This window comes from Pristiophorus japonicus, chromosome 3 (assembly GCF_044704955.1).
Source record: "Pristiophorus japonicus isolate sPriJap1 chromosome 3, sPriJap1.hap1, whole genome shotgun sequence".
NCBI classification, from domain to species: Eukaryota; Metazoa; Chordata; class Chondrichthyes; family Pristiophoridae; genus Pristiophorus; species Pristiophorus japonicus.
The window spans coordinates 262,806,441-262,825,276 of record NC_091979.1 but is presented as its reverse complement, the minus strand read 5'-3'; the positions used below and the strand labels follow the sequence as shown (position 1 = coordinate 262,825,276).

The window sequence follows — 18,836 nt, the reverse complement described above, 5'->3', positions numbered from 1 at the left end:
GTGGGATGAGGGCAGAGTTGGCTAAAGTAGACTGGGGACACAGACTAAACGGTGGCACAATTGAAGAACAGTGGAGGACTTTTAAGGAGCTCTTAGTGCTCAACAAAAATATATTCCAGTGAAAAAGAAGGGCGGTAAGAGAAGGGATAACCAGCCGTGGATAACCAAGAAAATAAAGGAGAGTATCAAATTAAAAACCAATGCGTATAAGGTGGCCAAGGTTAATGGGAAACTAGAAGATTAGGAAAATTTTAAACGACAGCAAAGAATGACTAAGAAAGCAATAAAGAAAGGAAAGATAGATTACGAAAGTAAACTTGCGCAAAAAATAAAAACAGATAGTAAAATAATACCGATATATAAAACGGAAAAGAGTGACTAAAGTAAATGTTGGTCCCTTAAAAGATGAGAAGGGGGATTTAATAATGGGAAATGTGGAAATGGCTGAGACCTTAAACAATTATTTTGCTTCGGTCTTCAGTGGAAGACACAAAAACCATGCCAAAAATTGCTGGTCAAGGGAATGTGGGAAGGGAGGACCTTGAGATAATCACCATCACTAGGGGGGTAGTGCTGGACAGGCTACTGGGACTCAAGGTAGACAAGTCCCCTGGTCCCGATGAAATGCATCCCAGGGTATTAAAAGAGATGGCGGAAGTTATAGCAGATGCATTCGTTATAATCTACCAAAATTCTCTGGACTCTGGGGAGGTACCATCGGATTGGAAAGCAGCTAACGTAATGCCTCTGTTTAAAAAAGGGAGCAGACAAAAGGCAGGTAACTATAGGCCGGTTAGTTTAACATCTGTAGTGGGGAAAATGCTTGAAGCTATCATTAAAGAAGAAATAGCGGGACATCTAGATAGGAATAGTGCAATCAAGCAGACGCAACATGGATTCATGAAGGGGAAATCATGTTTAACTAATTTACTGGAATTCTTTGAGGATATAACGAGCATGGTGGATAGAGGTGTACCGATGGATGTGGTGTATTTAGATTTCCAAAAGGCATTCGATAAGGTGCCACACAAAAGGTTACTGCAGAAGATAAAGGTACGCGGAGTCAGAGGAAATGTATTAGCATGGATCGAGAATTGGCTGGCTAACAGAAAGCAGAGAGTCGGGATAAATGGGTCCTTTTCGGGTTGGAAATCGGTGGTTAGTGGTGTGCCACAGGATCGGTGCTGGGACCACAACTGTTTACAATATACATAGATGACCTGGAAGAGGGGACAGAGTGTAGTGTAACAAAATTTGCAGATGACACAAAGATTAGTGGGAAAGCGGGTTGTATAGGGGACACCGAGAGGTTGCAAAGAGATTCAGATAGGTTAAGCGAATGGGCTAAGGTTTGGCAGATGGAATACAATGTCGGAAAATGTGAGGTCATCCACCTTGGGAGGGGGGGGGGGGGGGGGGGAAACAGTAAAGGGGAATATTATTTGAATGGGGAGAAATTACAACATGCTGCGGTGCAGAGGGACCTGGGGGTCCTTGTGCATGAAACTCTTTTTGGTCCTTGTGCATGAATCCCAAAAAGTTAGTTTGCAGGTGCAGCAGGTAATCAGGAAGGCGAATGGAATGTTGGCCTTCATTGCGAGAAGGATGGAGTACAAAAGTAGGGAGGTACTGCTGCAACTGTACAGGGTATTGGTGAGGCCGCACCTGGAGTACTGTGTGCAGTTTTGGTCACCTTACTTAAGGAAGGATATACTCGCTTTGGAGGGGGTACAGAGACTATTCACTAGGCTGATTCCGTGATGATAGATTGAGTAGACTGGGTTTTTACTCGTTGGAGTTCAGAAGGATGAGGGGTGATCTTATAGAAACATTTAAAATAATGAAAGGGATAGACAAGATAGAGGCCAGAGAGGTTGTTTCCACTGGTCGGGGAGACTAGAACTAGGGGGCACAGCCTCAAAATACGGGGGAGCCAATTTAAAACCGAGTTGAGAAGGAATTTCTTCTCCCAGAGGGTTGTGAATCTGTGGAATTCTCTGCCCAAGGAAGCAATTGAGGCTAGCTCATTGAATGTATTCAAATCACAGATAGATAGATTTTTAACCAATAAGGGAATTAAGGGTTATGGGGAGCGGGCGGATAAGTGGAGCTGAGTCCACGGCCAGATCAGCCATGATCTTGTTGAATGGCGGAGCAGGCTCGAGGGGCTAGATGGCCTACTCCTGTTCCTAATTCTTATCTTCTTATGTAACCACAATGTAACACCACTGTATTACTGTATACATACAACCTAGATGCACACCTTGACCACAAGGGGTGAACTTGTGGGAGACACTCCTTACCTGATCTCCCAGGTATATAAAGGGAGGTCCCACGCAGGGTTATCACTTGTGGAGTGCTGTGAATAAAGAGTTGAGGTCACACAGTGACCTTGTCCCCAGAATGTGCCTCGTGTGGCTTCATGCTGCAGAGTAAGGACTTTACATTGGCAACGGGAACTCACGACACACGAGAATGGCCACCGGTAGTGCAGAAGAACGGTACTGTGTTGGGGAAGACTGGGACGATTTTGTCGAGAGGCTTGAGCAAAGCTTCATTACGAAAGATGCAGCGGCCAACAAGCGAAGGGCTCATCTTTTGACCAGCTGCGGACCAAAGAGTTACGCGCTCACGAAGGACTTACGAGCACCCGAAAAGCCGGCAGACAAAACCTTTGAAGAACTTAGCAAACTGATCGGGGAGCACCTCAAACCGGCGAGTAGCATACAATGGCCCGACACAGATTCTATACCCACCGACGTCGTGAAGGACAGAGCATACCGGATTTCGTAGCGGACCTCCAGCGTTTGGCCAGCCTCGAAGTTCACAGATGCCTGCAGAGGGGAGATGCTGATGGACTTTATCGAGGGCATCGGTCATGCGGGAATTTTCCGCAAATTAATTGAGACCAAGGATTTGACCTTGGAAGCGGCGGCGTTGTTAGCTCAAACTTTCATGGCGTGAGAGGAAGAGACGAAAATAATATACGCGTGCAACTCTGCCTCTTAATGCGGCAATGGGTCAGGGAGTCAACATCATCAATGCGACTCAGAGCCCCGCAGGCTGGCAGGGGCAGTCCGACATTCGCCAGGCAGCAATAGACCCCAGAGTAGGACTTCAACAGAGACAATGGCAGGCTGAGCGGGCATTCACGCTATCACAGCGGATAATGCGGCCCGGGATGGGGCCATTGACACCCACTAATAGGGTACTTAAGAGCAGTCAAAGGGACAGTCAGCGCGGAATGCCTGGCCATAGTCCCTTTGTCCCCAACAATGGAAACTTCAACTCATGCTGGAGGTATGGGGGGAAACACTCAGCCAGATCTTGCAGATTTCAACAGTTTGTCTGCAGAAACTGCAATCTCAGTGGCCATTTAGCTCGAATGTGCAGGAAGCATGCAACCAGACTAATATAAGAGGCGGAGAGACCAGAAGAGGGTCCTTTTGAGGCAGGATGACTTTTGGGGCAAATCGATGGACGCCGACGTTCAGCGAGTCCATGCGGTGAACAGTTCATACACCAAAACGCCACCAATGATGAGGGTTTTATTAAACTGCATCCCAGTACGCATGGAGCTGGACACTGGGGCCAGCCAATCACTCATGGGCATTCAGCAATTTGAGAAGCTGTGGCCACTTAAAGCCAGTACACCCAAATTAGCACGGATTGAGACACAATTATGGACTTGAACTAAAGAAATCATTCCGGTGCTAGACAGTGCAATGTTGGCTGTCGCACACAACGGGTTAGTGAATCGGCTGCCGCTCTGGATTGTCCCGGGCAATGGTCCTGCACTGTTGGGAAGGAGCTGGTTAGCCGAGATGAACTGGAAATGGGGGGATGTTCACACAATGTCATCTGTGGAGCTAAGTTCGTGCTCAAGTCCTACAGCATTTCGATTCACTATTCCAACCTGGCATCGAAACTTTCAAAGGCACCAAAGTAGTAATACACATCACCCCGGACGTCAGTGCACCACAAATCCTGAGCGTGATGCTTGCAGACAAACTGTTGAAATCTGCAAGATCTGGCTGAGTGTTTCCCCCCATACCTCCAGCATGAGTTGAAGTTTCCATTGTTGGGGACAAAGGGACTATGGCCAGGCATTCCGCGCTGACTGTCCCTTTGACTGCTCTTAAGTACCCTATTAGTGGGTGTATGTGATGCGGGAAAAAATCGAGAGCGAATTGGACCGGCTGTTGAGAGAGGGCATCATCTCACCTGTTGAATTCAGCGACTGGGCAAGCCCCATCGTTCCCGTCCTAAAAGCGGATGGCTCTGTCAGGATCTGTGGCGACTACAAGGCCACCATCAATCGGGTGTCCCTGCAAGATCAATACCCGCTTCCGAGAGCGGAGGACCTTTTCGCCACGCTGGCAGTCAGCAAGCTGTTCACTAAGTTGGACCTCACTTCAGCCTATATGACCCAGGAACTGGCTGACGAATCTAAACTACTGACCACCATCACCACGCACAAGGGACTGTTTGCGTATAACAGGTGCCCGTTTGGCATTCGATCAGAGGCCGTGATTTTTCAACGAAACATGGAAAGCCTGCTTAAATCCATTCCTGGAACGATCGTATTCCGGGACGACATCCTCATCACGGGTCGTGACACCGAGGAACACCTCTACAACCTGGAGGAGGTGCTACGCCGACTGGACCAGGTAGGCCTGCAACTCAAGAAGTCTAAATGTGTGTTCTTAGCTCCTGAGGTTGAGTTTCTGGGCAGGAGGGTTGCTGCAGATGGGAGTTGGCCCACCGAATCCAAAACAGAGGCGCTTCGATGAGCACCCAGGCCCTGCAACACATCAGAGTTGCGTTCATTTCTGGGACTGTTGAACTATTTTGAGAACTTTCTGTCAAACTTGAGCACGTTGTTGGAGCTGCTACACGTGCTCCTGCGTAAGGATTGCGATTGGTTTTGGGGGTGACTGTCAGGAACGGGCTTTGATCGGGCGCGAAACCTACTTTGGTCAAACAAGTTGTTGACCCTGTACGACCCCTGTTTTTTAAAAAAAAGAATTGGTTGTGACATGTGATGCATCGTCCTATGGGGTTGGGTGCGTGTTGCAGCAGGGCAATGCTGAGGGTCAACTACAACCTGTGGCTTATGCCTCTAGGTTGCGCTCTCATGCAGAACGGGGATATGGGATGGTCAAGAAAGAAGCGCTCGCATGTGTCTATGGTGTAAAAAAAAAATACATTAGTACCTCTTTGGTAGGAAGTTTGAATTAGAGTCGGACCACAAGCCATTAACATCCCTGTTGTCAGACAGCAAGGCTGTCAATGCCAACGCATCAGCCCGCATACAGCGATGGGCTCTCACGCTGGCCGCTTATGACTACTCCATCCGGCACCGGCCCGGCACTGAAAATTGCGCTGACGCACTCAGCAGGCTTCCACTGGCCATCACTGAGGGTGCAGCGGAGCAAAGCGCCGAGATGGTCATGGCTGTCGATGCCTTTGACAGTGCAGGCTCCCCAATCACAGCCCGCCAGATCAAAATCTGGACTAAGTGATCCCCTCCTGTCCCTGATTAAGAAATGTGTCCTGACTGGGGATTGGGCACCTGCACACGGAGCATGCCCTGAGGAGGTCAGACTGTTCCACAGATGGATGGATGGATGAGCTCTCCATCCAAGCCGACTGCCTACTATGGGACAGCCGGGTAGTTATGCCTTAGAAGGGCAGGGAGGTATTCATCAGTGACCTCCACAGCGAGCACGCAGGCATTGTGCTGATGAAGGCAATTGCCCGGTCACACGTTTGGTGGCCTGGAATTGATTCAGACCTGGAACACTATGTTCGCAGGTACACGACATGTGCCCAGCTGGGTAATGCCCCCAGGGAGGCCCCGCTCAGCCCGTGGCCCTGGCCCACCAGGCCATGGTCACGCATTCATGTTGGCTACGCGGGTCCGTTCTTTGGAAAGATGTTCCTTATTGTGGTAGATGCGTACTCGAAATGGATCGATGCATCATTCTGAATTCATGCACGTCATCTACCACCGTGCAAAGCCTACGTGCGATCTTTGCAACCCATGGCTTGCCGGACTTCCTGGTTAGTGATAATGGCCCATGCTTCACAAGCTATGAATTCCGGGAGTTTATGTCGGGCAATGGCATCAACAACGTCAGGACTGCACCGTTCAAGCTGGCCTCCAATGGCCAGGCGGAACGTGCGGTCCAAATCATTAAGCAAGGTATGCTCAAGATTCAAGGACCCTCCCTACAATGCCGCCTATCGCGCCTCCTGCTGGCCTATAGATCCCGACCGCACTCACTCATGGGGGTCCCGCCCGCAGAGCTACTAATGAAACGGACACTCAAAACCCAGTTGCCCCTCATTCACCCAGTCCTGACCGACATAGTTGAGGGCAAGCGCAAGTCGCAAAATGAGTACCATGACCACAATTCGAGGGGGAGATGTATAGAAATAAATGATCCTGTATTTGTCCTCAATCACGCCATGGGGCCCAAATGGCTTGAGGGTACTGTAATTGACAAAGAGGGGAATAGGGTCCTCGTGGTAAAACTCAACAATGGTCAGATATGCCGTAAGCATCTGGACCACGTAAAAAAAAAAAAGTTCAGCATCGACACGGAGGAACCTGAAGAAGACCATGAGATGAAGCTCATAGCACCGCCAGTGAACGAGCAACAAGAGCAATCCGAAGAATGCACAGTCCCTGCGGTCAGCCCGGGCAGGCCGGAATCACCACAGGTGTCAGACACTCACGTCAGTGTCCAACAACCAGAGCCCCAACTGCGGCGCTCCACGAGGGAGCGTCGACCACCTGAAAGACTAAACCTATGATCCTAACCAGACTTTGGGTGGGGGGGGAAGGTGATGTCATGTATGTAACCACAATGTAACACCACTGTATTACTGTATACACTCAACTTAGATGCACACCTTGACCACAAGGGGTGAACTTGTGGGAGACACTCCTTACCTGATCACTCAGGTATAAAAAGGGAGGACCCATGCAGGGTCATCACTTGTGGAGTGCTGTGAATAAAGAGTTGAGGTCACAGTGACCTTGTCCCCAGAATGTGCCTCGTGTGGCTTCATGCTGTAGAGTAAGGACTTTACACATTGGAGCAAGGGTCGAGAACCACAGGACACAGATTTGTGATTGGCAGAAGATCCAAAGGCAATGAAAACTTTTTAACGCAGCGAATGGTTATGATCTGGAATGCACTGCCGAAAAGGGTGGTGGAGGCGGATTCAGTCATAGCTTTCAAAAGGGAATTCGATAAGTACCTGAAAGACAAGATTTGCAGGGCTACGGAGAAAGGGCGAGGGATTGGGACTAGCTGAAGTGCTCTTGCAGAGAGCCGGTATAGGCTCGATGGGCGAAATGGCCTCCTACTGTGTTGTATCGATTCTATGATCCTGAGGGGATCCGCGCCTGCCCTTGGGGCAGCCCAATTTCGCTGAGGGATCCTATAACTAGCAGAAGGCCTCTCGTTAACATATGCAAGGATACCTAAGCCTGTTTTAGGTGGCTGCCTGAAATGGACGTGCTTGTTTGCACTACAAAATGCTTTGATTGGCTCTCCATGATCACATGATCTGATTACTGATTGCCCCCCCCCGTGTGTGTCTCTTTCCCCCCCCCCCCCCCCCGACCACCTCTCTCTCTCCCCCCTCCCGTCTCTCTCTCCCTCCCTTTCCCCGTCTCCCTCTCCCTCTTTCTTCCTCTCCCTCTTTCTCCTCTTCTCCCTCACCAATATTTTCTCTCCCACAGAAGACTGCGAAAATGTTTGTATAGATAATCAAAGCGATATTCTAGGCAAAAGTCCTGAAGATAATCCATAGCTTGACACATGAGGTACAGCGCCACGTGGCACAGCTCCAGCTCACGATACAGGCCCGATTTCCGGTGTCGGTTTCAAGGAATTTGCGCATGCGCAGGAGAACAGTGGTGGAGTCCATGGGCGGTGTTGTGCATTCATAGGCGTTGGGGGCGGATCCCGGGCGCATAGGTGCAACAGGATGCTCAAAAAAAACTAGTGCAAATAATCACTCGGGCCTGAAATATAGCCTGACCCAATTACAGATCAGGCGTTTTTCAGGCATCATTGTTGGTCTCTGAAATTGAGCCTTGTTGCCCCATTTTGCACATGTAACAACAGGTACAACGATGTCCAGTTTCTACCAACATCTTTTCAACCAATTTTAAACTATGTAATAAGTTATATAGAATTTTTGTTTTACATTTTCAGAGTCTATTTGCTTTTGGAGACCTGGATGGTATTGGAATAAATGCAAAGTTGCAGCACCCCCTTGGAGTGGCTTGGAATGAAAAGAGGGGTCTGTTGTATGTAGCAGATTCATACAATCACAAGGCAAGTGTTTTTTTTACTAATATAAAACTAAAACCAAATGTATTCTGTTTCCAATGTTTGTTTTCAAAATCTGGAAATAAGTTTGGCTATAATTAAGGGGTTTAGGTTAAAACAGATGGGTGGTTTATAAATGGGAACAATATCTATTTGGTCTCAATGTTTTCATTCAAATGTGCACTTTATATCTTTATCTACAAGATAAGCCTAAATGTCATCTATCTCTGATTAATGTATGCTTTTATGGATTAAAAAAATCTTTGCCTTAAAATCTGAATTTACAACAAGAACCACTTCTGATTCAATTGGGATACAGATCTGGCAGCAAGGAAATGAGAAAAGCAATAGGGCAAACTAGATGGGCTTACTGTCCTGTTAACAAAATTACCATGAAATAGGTATTTATAAGTCACCGTGTATGATTCAAAATTCTGCATTAAATCATCCTCTACCTGAAGGACTAAAAAGGCCTTTTTAACCATCTAATATTGTATTCACAAGTTAAGTATCTTACAGAAATTCACGTGCTGTATTCTAAATGTTAGACACTAATTTTAGAAGATGTATTATGGAAAGCATGCTTCTTGAGAATGCCAAAGGGGACACAAATGCTTGTTATAGGATTATTGGACTATGAAGTTTCTTATTGAGAGAATGAAAAACTGTCTTTAAGGTTCTGATCGAAAATGTCTAAATATTTTCTTTTTGCAAGAGTACTCAAATGTATATTTACTTATTCTGTTCCCAGATCAAAGTAATAAATCCAAAAACAAAACGCTGTGCTACACTAGCAGGAACTGGCAAAGCCAGCAATGTAATTGGTCCTAACTTCAACCAAACTACATTCAACGAGCCAGGAGATGTGTGTGTTGGCGAACATGGGAATGTCCTATATGTGGTGGATACTAACAATCACCAGATCAAAGTGCTTGATTTGGAAATGCAGACAGTCTCTGTGGTAGGTTACATTTCTCGCACCAATTACTGTATATCATGTAACAAATAAGTTAGCTGTTAAGCAATTCTGCAGACACCATTTTTGTAACCAGGCAAAGTAAATTTTGTGGAGGTGGGCAGACTTTAAGCATGATAAAGGTAAGCTGCATCATACAGACAGGAAAGAAATGAACCCAATAAAATCAGCAATTACTCTGATACAGCAATTGAAGCAATGACCAGAACTCTCAACTGTGCAGAAGCAAAACTCAAAAGTCTGAAAAAACACCATTTTTTTTTTACTCTTCTTGTACTTAAGATCTTTATTTCAAATAATCTTATGTTATCCACTAAAGTAAAATATTATGAGGGAGAAAGAGTATCCCAAAATGCTATGTAATAAGTAGATGAGTGATACATAGGACCTTTTCCTTTTATACTTTGTAGAAAATTACTTGTATTTAATCATTCATTACAACATTTGTCATTCTTGCTACTGTAGGTTGCAACTAATCTACAGTTCATGATCTCTGCTCTTTTCTTTCTAGCTCTCTCGTATTGCTTTGATTATAACTTATGTAGAATATCTCGTTTGCATCTTGAATATATCCATCACACTCTAGGCATACACCTTACATGCAAAACTTGAAGCTAATACAAATCAGGTACAAAATATCATTTGTAATATAAACATGTTAAAGGCTTAAATAATTCCCATGAAAGTGCCCAACTCCTGTTGGAAATACCCCATACCTTTGGTTTCTGAGACCTCACCCCTTTTAGTGGCCTCTGATTTAAATTTGGTTCCACTGTTTTCTGCTCCCTTCTATGATCTGCATAGTCAGCAAAGGGACTCGTCTAATCCCATCCTTGTGCCCCCAGTCTTTCCAAATCGGGCTCTGTGTCCTTCCCATACTATTCAGTCCTCCAGCCAACCCAAAAACCACCTCCCAACTTGGCACTTGCTCCTCAACTTGGATTTGAGCAGCACTGACTCCTGACTTTGGATCTCTCTGATGTCAAACTCGCTTTAAAGGGGGAATCTTTCTCTGCCTGGCCCTAAAAGGCACAGCTCCAGCTTGCTGGCTTCACAGCAGGTGAAAAATGGCCAACACCCTTTATCTTTAAAATGACTTCCATCTCCAGTTTTACGACGGCACTGCATGGCCTTCACTAAATTGCTTCTACCGTCAGACCAAAATATTTGCTTAGTGACACATTTTTTTCCCCTAGAATTTCACTTCCTTTTCCTGCTGCTTTTTTCACACTATCTAGACTCAGTACTTTAATATAATTCATCAGCCTGCAATTCCCCAGTCCCAACATATCCCTCTCTCCAAACCCAGGCTTGGCATATCCTACTCCCCCAGACTAGGCACATACTAATCCATCAGACTAGATTTAGCATCTCCTGATTCCCCCAGTCAAGGGCTCATATTTTCCACTTCCCAATCCAACACCCAGCTCCCTTCCCCATTTGCTTGTTTTAATCCCCTGCTCCGTTCCCTATTTATCCCAGATTTTATTCATCTCTGTCACTGTCGAAGCCTCTCTGTACCACACCATACATCAGTTTTGTACGCAGATAACTGCTAAATTGAAGGTTAAATTACCGTAAAAACTGGATTATAAACCACAAAGAAGAACATTGTGATGGTTGTGGATTTAAGTATTTTTCATTTTTATGTAGTTGCCGACCTCTTCTCTAGATGCTGTAGATGCTTCCAAATCTGTAAAACCAAAGAAAGTTCTTAGGTTGCCAAAATCTGCTGATTCAGTGCAAATGGCTCCATTAGTTGTGTCATCTGGTCAGATACTGCAGTTCCATCTGAAGATTGATCTTCCAGAAGGAGCACAACTCACGGAGGGGGCACCCAGTTTCTGGGCAATGTTGGCAGAAGGTAATTTATATTATAAATGTATTTATTATAATATGTTGTAATCTTTTATGTCATACTCAAAGTAACTGCAACATTTATTTTGTAGACAAGTAAATATAAGTGTGGCAGTTTGTTTCAGTGTTGAATATTGCATTTGTTGCTTTCCAGGGACCCAAATTATAAGGGTGCAAATTAGTACACATCTTTTGCTCTAAAATTTCAGGAAGATTTGCTAGCCCCTTAATGGAATGTTTTTTTGGCTTTGGAAAAAGTGCATTAAAACTCAGCTATTTTTGTTTCGGCTGAAATATTTTGCACATATAAGTCAATGTTAAATATCGCAGTCCAGATTTAAACAGAAGCACAGTCAGCATTTTGTCCCGCACTGGGGGGCCATTATGTCCACTTACGGGATCAATCTATTTCAAGTGCAGTGATCAAAGTAAATCTCCCACAACCAACCTGGCAGTCTTTCTCTATCTCATGCTCTAAAACCTCAACATTAGTGAGTAACCAGGGCACTGCAGATTTAATGGTGCCAGAATACAGTAGTCTTCTTAAATTTCCAGAAATACCTTGGATCTTATGGAGTACCACAAAAGGCAGAAAGTTGTGTTGGTCTCGAGAAAACACAGTATTATTCCTGCAGTTTAATATCTCTGGAAGATTAGAACAAGGCAGCAGTTTAGGATATTTTATATCTACAGAAATAAAAACTGTCTGCTCACAAGATAAGATTCTGATAATTAAAACTGGCTCCTTTTTTAATAAAAAAAGTCCTATAGCAGGGCAACAGCCATTGTCCTACTGATGCATTCCTGTCATAACTCTGGCAGCAGTGGACCAGAATTTAAACTTCGTGTATTTACATTTAAAAGCATTAATTTTTGATTATGATTGCTGAAGTAGAAAGTCATTTAGTTTAAGTACCAAAGCATTATGTGGACATTAAGTGGGCTTAATTCTATTAGTCATTTTAGTTATAACCTATTTAGTGAATGTAATTTAGCAATGTCCTGGGAGGGGAGTGGAATGGATACAGAGTTTATGGTGGAGGCCATTGTGGCTCATCCAAGACTGGATATCAGACCCACAATCTGATAACCCAGAGGCAGTGCATGAATCAAGAGAGGTGGTAGAGAAGTAGGGCCGGGTATCATCAGCATATATGTGGAAGCTGACCTCATGTTTGTGGATGATCTCGTCAAGGAGCATCGTGTTTCTGAGTAAGAGGAACCAAAGAAAGGTTCCTGGGGAACTCCGGAGATAACGGTACTGGGTAAAAAGAGAAGCCGTTGTTGGGGTTGCTCTGGCTACAATCAGATAGGTAAAAGTGGAACTAAACAAGGACTATCCCACTGAGTTGGACAATGGAAGAAAGGCATTGGAGGAAGATGGTATGATTAATCATACCAAAGACGGCAGAGAGGTCAAGGAGGGAAAATTGAGGATCGTAGAGTACTTTTCATTTTTAAAGTGATTAAAACCTTATTAAGCACATGACAAAAATAGTTTTTTGTCACCTGGAGTAAAAGTGAAAAACTATTATTTTAACTCTCTATAACTCCGTTGCATAGCTAAATGTTAGTATGATGTGCCCAGTTACCTTCAAAAAGACTCCAATGCATTGGAGCAGATTCAGGGAACAATGACCAGTTTTCTGGCGAGGTAATACAGCTCTTGACTCATCTGAACTATTTCCTCTGAACAGGAACATACTGTCCTGAATCTCTTTCGTCTCAGTTCCTTTTCTATTCAATTCCATGCTGGAATTATGACTTGACAATCCTTTCTTCTCTATATTTGCCTCCATTTGAAGCTAGGATCTTGGTAGGCTTCCCTTCAGCTCAGACATTGTTCTGCAAATGTATGATGTACAATGAAAACCTTTTGGTGTTCCTCTCTTTCAGCACAAGTTCAATCACACTTTTTTTGGCTACTCTTTGTAAAAAGAGTTTTACAACATTAAAATCAATACAATAGATTTTATGGTCAATAAAATAGAAGGTATAGACAGTAGTTTTTCAATTGATTGGAGGTAAAACATCAAAATAATGAGGAAAGATCTTTAAAAAATTAATACAAGATAAAATTAATAGAATACCATATAGGTTAAGATGGAAAAGGCCCTTCTGATCATTCCCCTTGCAAAGTCTAGTTATTTAGTCCCATGACCTGGCCTCAACCATCTGTTCCAGCTGTTGATCCTCTTGTATAAAGCCATTTTCCTCTAATGTCTACCTTAAATTTTCCTTACACAGCCCCGAACCTCTAATCTACAACCCTGAACCTGTGTAGAAAGAGGAAGTACATTATTACTGACAAATGGAAATTAATGCAAAAAAAATAAAGTAGGAAAGTAATGGAAGAAGCAAAAAGGAATGCAAGTGATTGGTGATGAGCAAGAGACTAGATTTAGTTCAGGACTTCCCTATACAGTTCTAGAACTTCGCATTTTTTAGAGGCTAGCAGAATCATTGGACTTGACTATGCACACAATGGTGATCAATTGTTGCATTATGTTTACTATGGATGTTTTTGGGCATTGGCTTGTAATGTTGATTAAATGACATATTAACTTTAAATTTGGACATTCATTTCTGTTAACTTTTGTTTTAATTTGCAGGACATGAATGGCTCTTTGTGGGACAGAAGATCAGTGGAGAAATAGTTGATCTTGTGAATGAACCTGAAGTTTTGTTTGTAGTTCCTGCTCAAGTACAGACAAATGGGCTTTTGTTATCTATAGATGTGTGCCTCTATTTTTGTAGTAAGAATGACAATAATTGTCAAATGAAAGGAGTCTCATTTAAACAACCATTACAATTCTCCAACACAGGTCAAGGAACCATTTCAAAAGTGAACCTTTCTTTCAGCTTTTAAACAAATAGCTTAAAGAATTAACTCTTAGAAATTCCATCTCCAGGTAATTAAAAGAATCAAACAAAAATGTACTTTTTAGCTTCAAAATTACGTTATCTTTGAGAATTGATTGGTGCGGCGGGTTAATAAACTGCCCATTTATCTCCAGTTACATAAGTTTGAATCCAACTCAAACTGATTGGATGAAAATCTTGACATGACTTTGAGCAGTTCCTATTTATAAGAGCCTACTGCAGTAAAACATCTAATTTGGCATTAACTGGCATTGAAACTGGCAGTTTCACTTACACCACAAAGAAGGCTGGTTCAGAAATAGAAATAGTGCACAAGGCCAATAAGAGATTGATCTTCTATGTTTGCAGTTGAGGCTCATATTTTGGGGCAAAATAGAGAGCTTTACTCTGCAGTTGGCTGTAATGTACCTGACCTGGGAGTGCTTGATGTTGGAAACAGTACCTGAAATGGGAAAATGTTCCATTCCCCAACATTAACCTCACTTGCTTTGCTAAGCACAACATTCACAAAACAAGTAAGCTTATGCCCTTAATAATGAATAATATAAAAACATTCTGTATGTGGTTATTCTACTTCTAAAGTAGAAGCAAATTGTAACAGGAAATTTTGAAAACACTTCCTGTTTTCAAGATATGCAGCTAAAACCGCAAGGAAAATTTATTTAACCAGATTCAATGCAGTTCTGTTCAAATTCTCAAAGTGAAAGAGCTTTGTGCAATGCCTAGCTCGAGCTTTAAAGTTAGCCAATCACCAATACAAACTGGTTACAACAATAAGAAACCTTTGTGGTGTCTCACAATTGTAATCAGTGCAATATTGCTTTTAAAATACAAACAGCTGTTGCTTGGAACCGGAGTCGTAAAGTGCCATATAAAATCATGAATGTTCTTAAAAAGCTTGCCGAGACCAAAACGTGTGTTTATTTCCGTTTAAGCTTCTACCAAGGAACAAATGAATTGGATGAAACTGAAAGTAATATATGTTTTTACATAAGGTATGAATAATGAATATTAAGTGTTTCAGAATTTGTTCACTATTTATTACTGCACAGAGATTAAATGTTAAGTGAAAGCACGAGGAAATCTGATAAAATCATGTTTATGATGAGGTTTTTTTAAGTCTAAACGGTTACATAGTTTTACCCCATTACGATCAACTAACTTTTCAGTCCAACTCTTTCGACAAAATGGAATTAATCTTGTACCTTTACAGCATTTAAGTTTTACAAATTAAAAGCAAGCAAAATTAATTCAGTGCTTTCTGATAACTTTTCTACTTTGTGCTTGTATTTTATGTACTTCTGAAGATTTTCAAATACACCCATTTTTCTTTCAATGTGGCAAAGCATCTTTGTATTTCTTTAGCTAAAAATGATCATATATAAATGTACAGAATTCCTTCTACAGAACAAATTATTACATAGGAACTGCTAGGTATATTAAAGCAATAAAGTTAATAGCCCTTTTGTGTAAATAAGAAATTGTTTTGTGACAATTCTGGAAAGACTTTTGGAGTAAATTTACTCCTAGTCTTAAACTATATTGTCAGTTTTGTGCTGGTGGCATGGAGAATTATTTATTCTTTATGACAGAGATGTGTATTCTTATTTGTAATTATATTATGCTGGACTTAACATGCTAATTTAAATTTTATACAATGTCAGCTATTACCAGTACAATATGGCTTCTATTAAGAATAAGTAGAAGAAAGTGTTAATCCATAGGAAATATTAAACTTTTCTTTGTCATATGTAACAAATTTGATATTTTCAAGAAAATAAACAAATAGGAAGGATCTGTTTTTAAGCTAACTTTCACAACACATCTTGTACTGTGGTATGTCAAAACGTAGAGACCCAGAACAAGCTATCATTTCGAAGAAGCTGCTTATTCAAAACATGCTAAAGCTGTATCACTCGTGATTTAAATCAATCATACCCTTTCCCCATTGTCCTGTTGTATGGCAGTATTGAACCATTTCCTCACAATCACATCCACAATTCAGCCACACACATGAACTCAGTAGCGATCACAATATTGTAACTTTACATTAACAGCAGTTGCTTCTCCCACTTAGAGTATTATTTACAGTAGAAATCGGTCATAAAGTAAAGACCTCCAAAATAAATGTTATTTTATTCTGCCTTGGCTACACAGAACTGCATTTTTAAGGTAATTAATGCACAAGTTATTCAACAATATGACCGATGGGCATGGACAACTTTAACAACTTTCTTTCCAGCCAAATTAAATAGAAGAGTAAAAATATCAGTGTTGATTTGTGCAGTTTGCATTGATGTGATAGTTGTATAATGCAGCAGATTTTGGAATAATATCAAACTAGTGTAGTATCATTTCACATTTTTAGCAACAGCTGAATATCTCAAGTAATTTTGCATATAATACAATTCAAAGGTACTTAATGTTACAGGACTTCTGTTCTGACAGCCAGCGACTGAGATCTGTAAGCCAAATAATTGATTATGGAAACACACATGCATAAAATACAGGATAAATTTCAAATAGCCTGTAATCTGGGAACTATGATATCAAACAGACAAATCAGTTAGAAAAGCTAATGTTTTTAATTTAAATAGTTAATACAGGTACTTGTAAAAATGCTTTGATTGCAGTTATAACAAACAAGGAATACTTGTTTGTTCATAACTGTAACCATATTTTTTCAATTAATATGCAGGAAAATGTTGTGGCAACAAGCATTTTTTTTTAACTATGGTGTCGGTTGAAGTTGTGCAGGAACACACTAATAAAAGCCTTTTGTAAACTGTAAATCCCAGTCTTAAGCACAATTGAAGTTAATTGTTGACAGTATTAGTCAGACTGTGTCCATTACAAATCACATTGGTAGCTAATATATATTGTGAACATTTAAACATTTCAATTTGAAAGTGTCCAAGTTCCATATTAAATTATCACAAATGCAGCCAAAATGAAACCTGAATTAGACCAAATTGAACTCTGTTTGCATTTGCTTTAAATATTGAGCTAAGTTTGTGTTGAGTCTGTGTGTAGTCTTCCAGTCTCCTGCAAGTACACTTCTTCCTGGTAGGATACATTTTCTTTTAATCAGAATGATATACCCTGGAAATGATCTATTCCAGATTCAAATACAATCTAACGATGCCCGAACACTGAAAACTTTTTGATAAAGTTGCCTCTTGTAGTCACAGCCAAGACTATCTCATTCACTACGCCCAATGACATGGCAATTGGAAGCATGTTAGTCGTGGAAGTGGCGTGGTTGCAGTGTGGATGGAATACAGTATACATCAACAGCTCAGTATGTTTTTACCAATGTAGACAAAGCTGTTGAGTTTATTTCTATCTGTTATTGTAACAGTAATGTGTAGATGTGAGGTAGGGAGAGACAAAGATGCAAAAAAAGAGGAATAACAATGAAGCCAAAGAGAAAAGTAAACTTGAAAGTAAACAGTAAATTATAAAAACTATAGTATAATCTTTTAAAAACAAAATCATGCACACATACTTATTTCTTTACACATTAGGATTTGGGAGCCCAAATTAGGATGTCAACACTTGATTTTTATATATTTATTAGTAACCATTGATGAGGGGGTATCTCCACAAACTGCAATTTAACTTGGGTCTTAATGTAATTAACAGGTTACTTGTGTCATAGTATTCTATCCCCAGTAATATGCAGGTGACCCATTTAATGATTTTGCTGGATAGAACACTATACAAAAGTAGGGGGAAACAATGGACTTATTCAGCCATTCCCTGCAGCTGCATGCATACTTTCTAATGATTAAGACCAAGTTGATACAGATGGCAAAAATTGTACAAATAAAGTGGGTTCAAGTCCCATTCAGGACTTGAGCACAGAATCTAGGCTGACACTCCAGTGCAATACTGAGGGAGTGCTGCACTGTCGAAGGTGCTATATTTTGGATGAGACGTTAAACCGAAGCCCCGTCTGCCCTCTGGTGGATGTAAAAGATTCCTTGGCACTATTTGGAGAAGAGTAGGGATATTCTCCCTGGTGTCCTGGCCAATATTTATCCCTCACCCAACATCACTCAAACAGAATATCTGGTCATTATCACATTGCTGTTTGTGAAAGCAGAATTGGCTGCCACATATCCTATATTATAACAGTGACTACATGGCAAAAGTACTTCAATGACTGTAAAGCATTTTGGGACATTCTGAGGTCATGAAAGGCGCTTTATAAATGCACGTCCTTTTTTACAATCTGAAAGACTAGGTAAAACAATTGCCTTTGTGATTAGTTGTAATAACCCCTACCTATCACCAACTAAGCACACATTGTTTGGTTTAAAACTATTTAATATCTATAATATATTAAATGTGCCATTTATGTTGTGCACTCCTTATTTGGGCATCACCATTCTGCGACACACAGCTGCACACTTATACCACTAGATGGAGCTTTATAAGCTCCAGGAGCTGGAGTTCGCCATACCGATACCTATATCAACACTCATTTTGAGTGTAATTTGCTTTGTCTTTACTTCCTGTAGGCAAAGCCAAGGTTGATCTACCAGTATTACATAGACTATACAGGACAGAAACAGGCCATTCAGTCCAACTAGTCTGCTGATGTTTATACTCCACGAGAGTAGTAGTTGATAGTTTCAGTGAAAGTGATTTTTTTTTTTAAACTTTAATTACGAGTGCTTGTATAAAGTGAAATCAACTTCATAACTTTTGAGAGAGTCTTGCCATGTATTGTAACATTAACATAAGCAACTGATTTGCCT

At 41.7% G+C, this 18,836-nt stretch overlaps 1 protein-coding gene across 3 annotated transcripts in view; it reads left to right on the top strand.

Annotated features, from left to right (window-relative positions):
- Positions 1 to 14,127, top strand: part of nhlrc2 (NHL repeat containing 2) — a 116,984-nt gene extending 102,857 nt beyond the window's left edge. For all 3 annotated transcript variants that reach the window (XM_070876607.1, XM_070876609.1, XM_070876608.1), the window contains 4 exons: positions 8,238 to 8,360; positions 9,106 to 9,315; positions 10,984 to 11,194; positions 13,800 to 14,127. In XM_070876607.1, coding sequence (XP_070732708.1) covers positions 8,238 to 8,360; positions 9,106 to 9,315; positions 10,984 to 11,194; positions 13,800 to 14,056 — 801 coding nt within the window. In that variant the 3' untranslated portion in view covers positions 14,057 to 14,127. The remainder of the gene's footprint in view (positions 1 to 8,237; positions 8,361 to 9,105; positions 9,316 to 10,983; positions 11,195 to 13,799) is intronic.
- Positions 14,128 to 18,836: the final 4,709 nt, after the last annotated feature.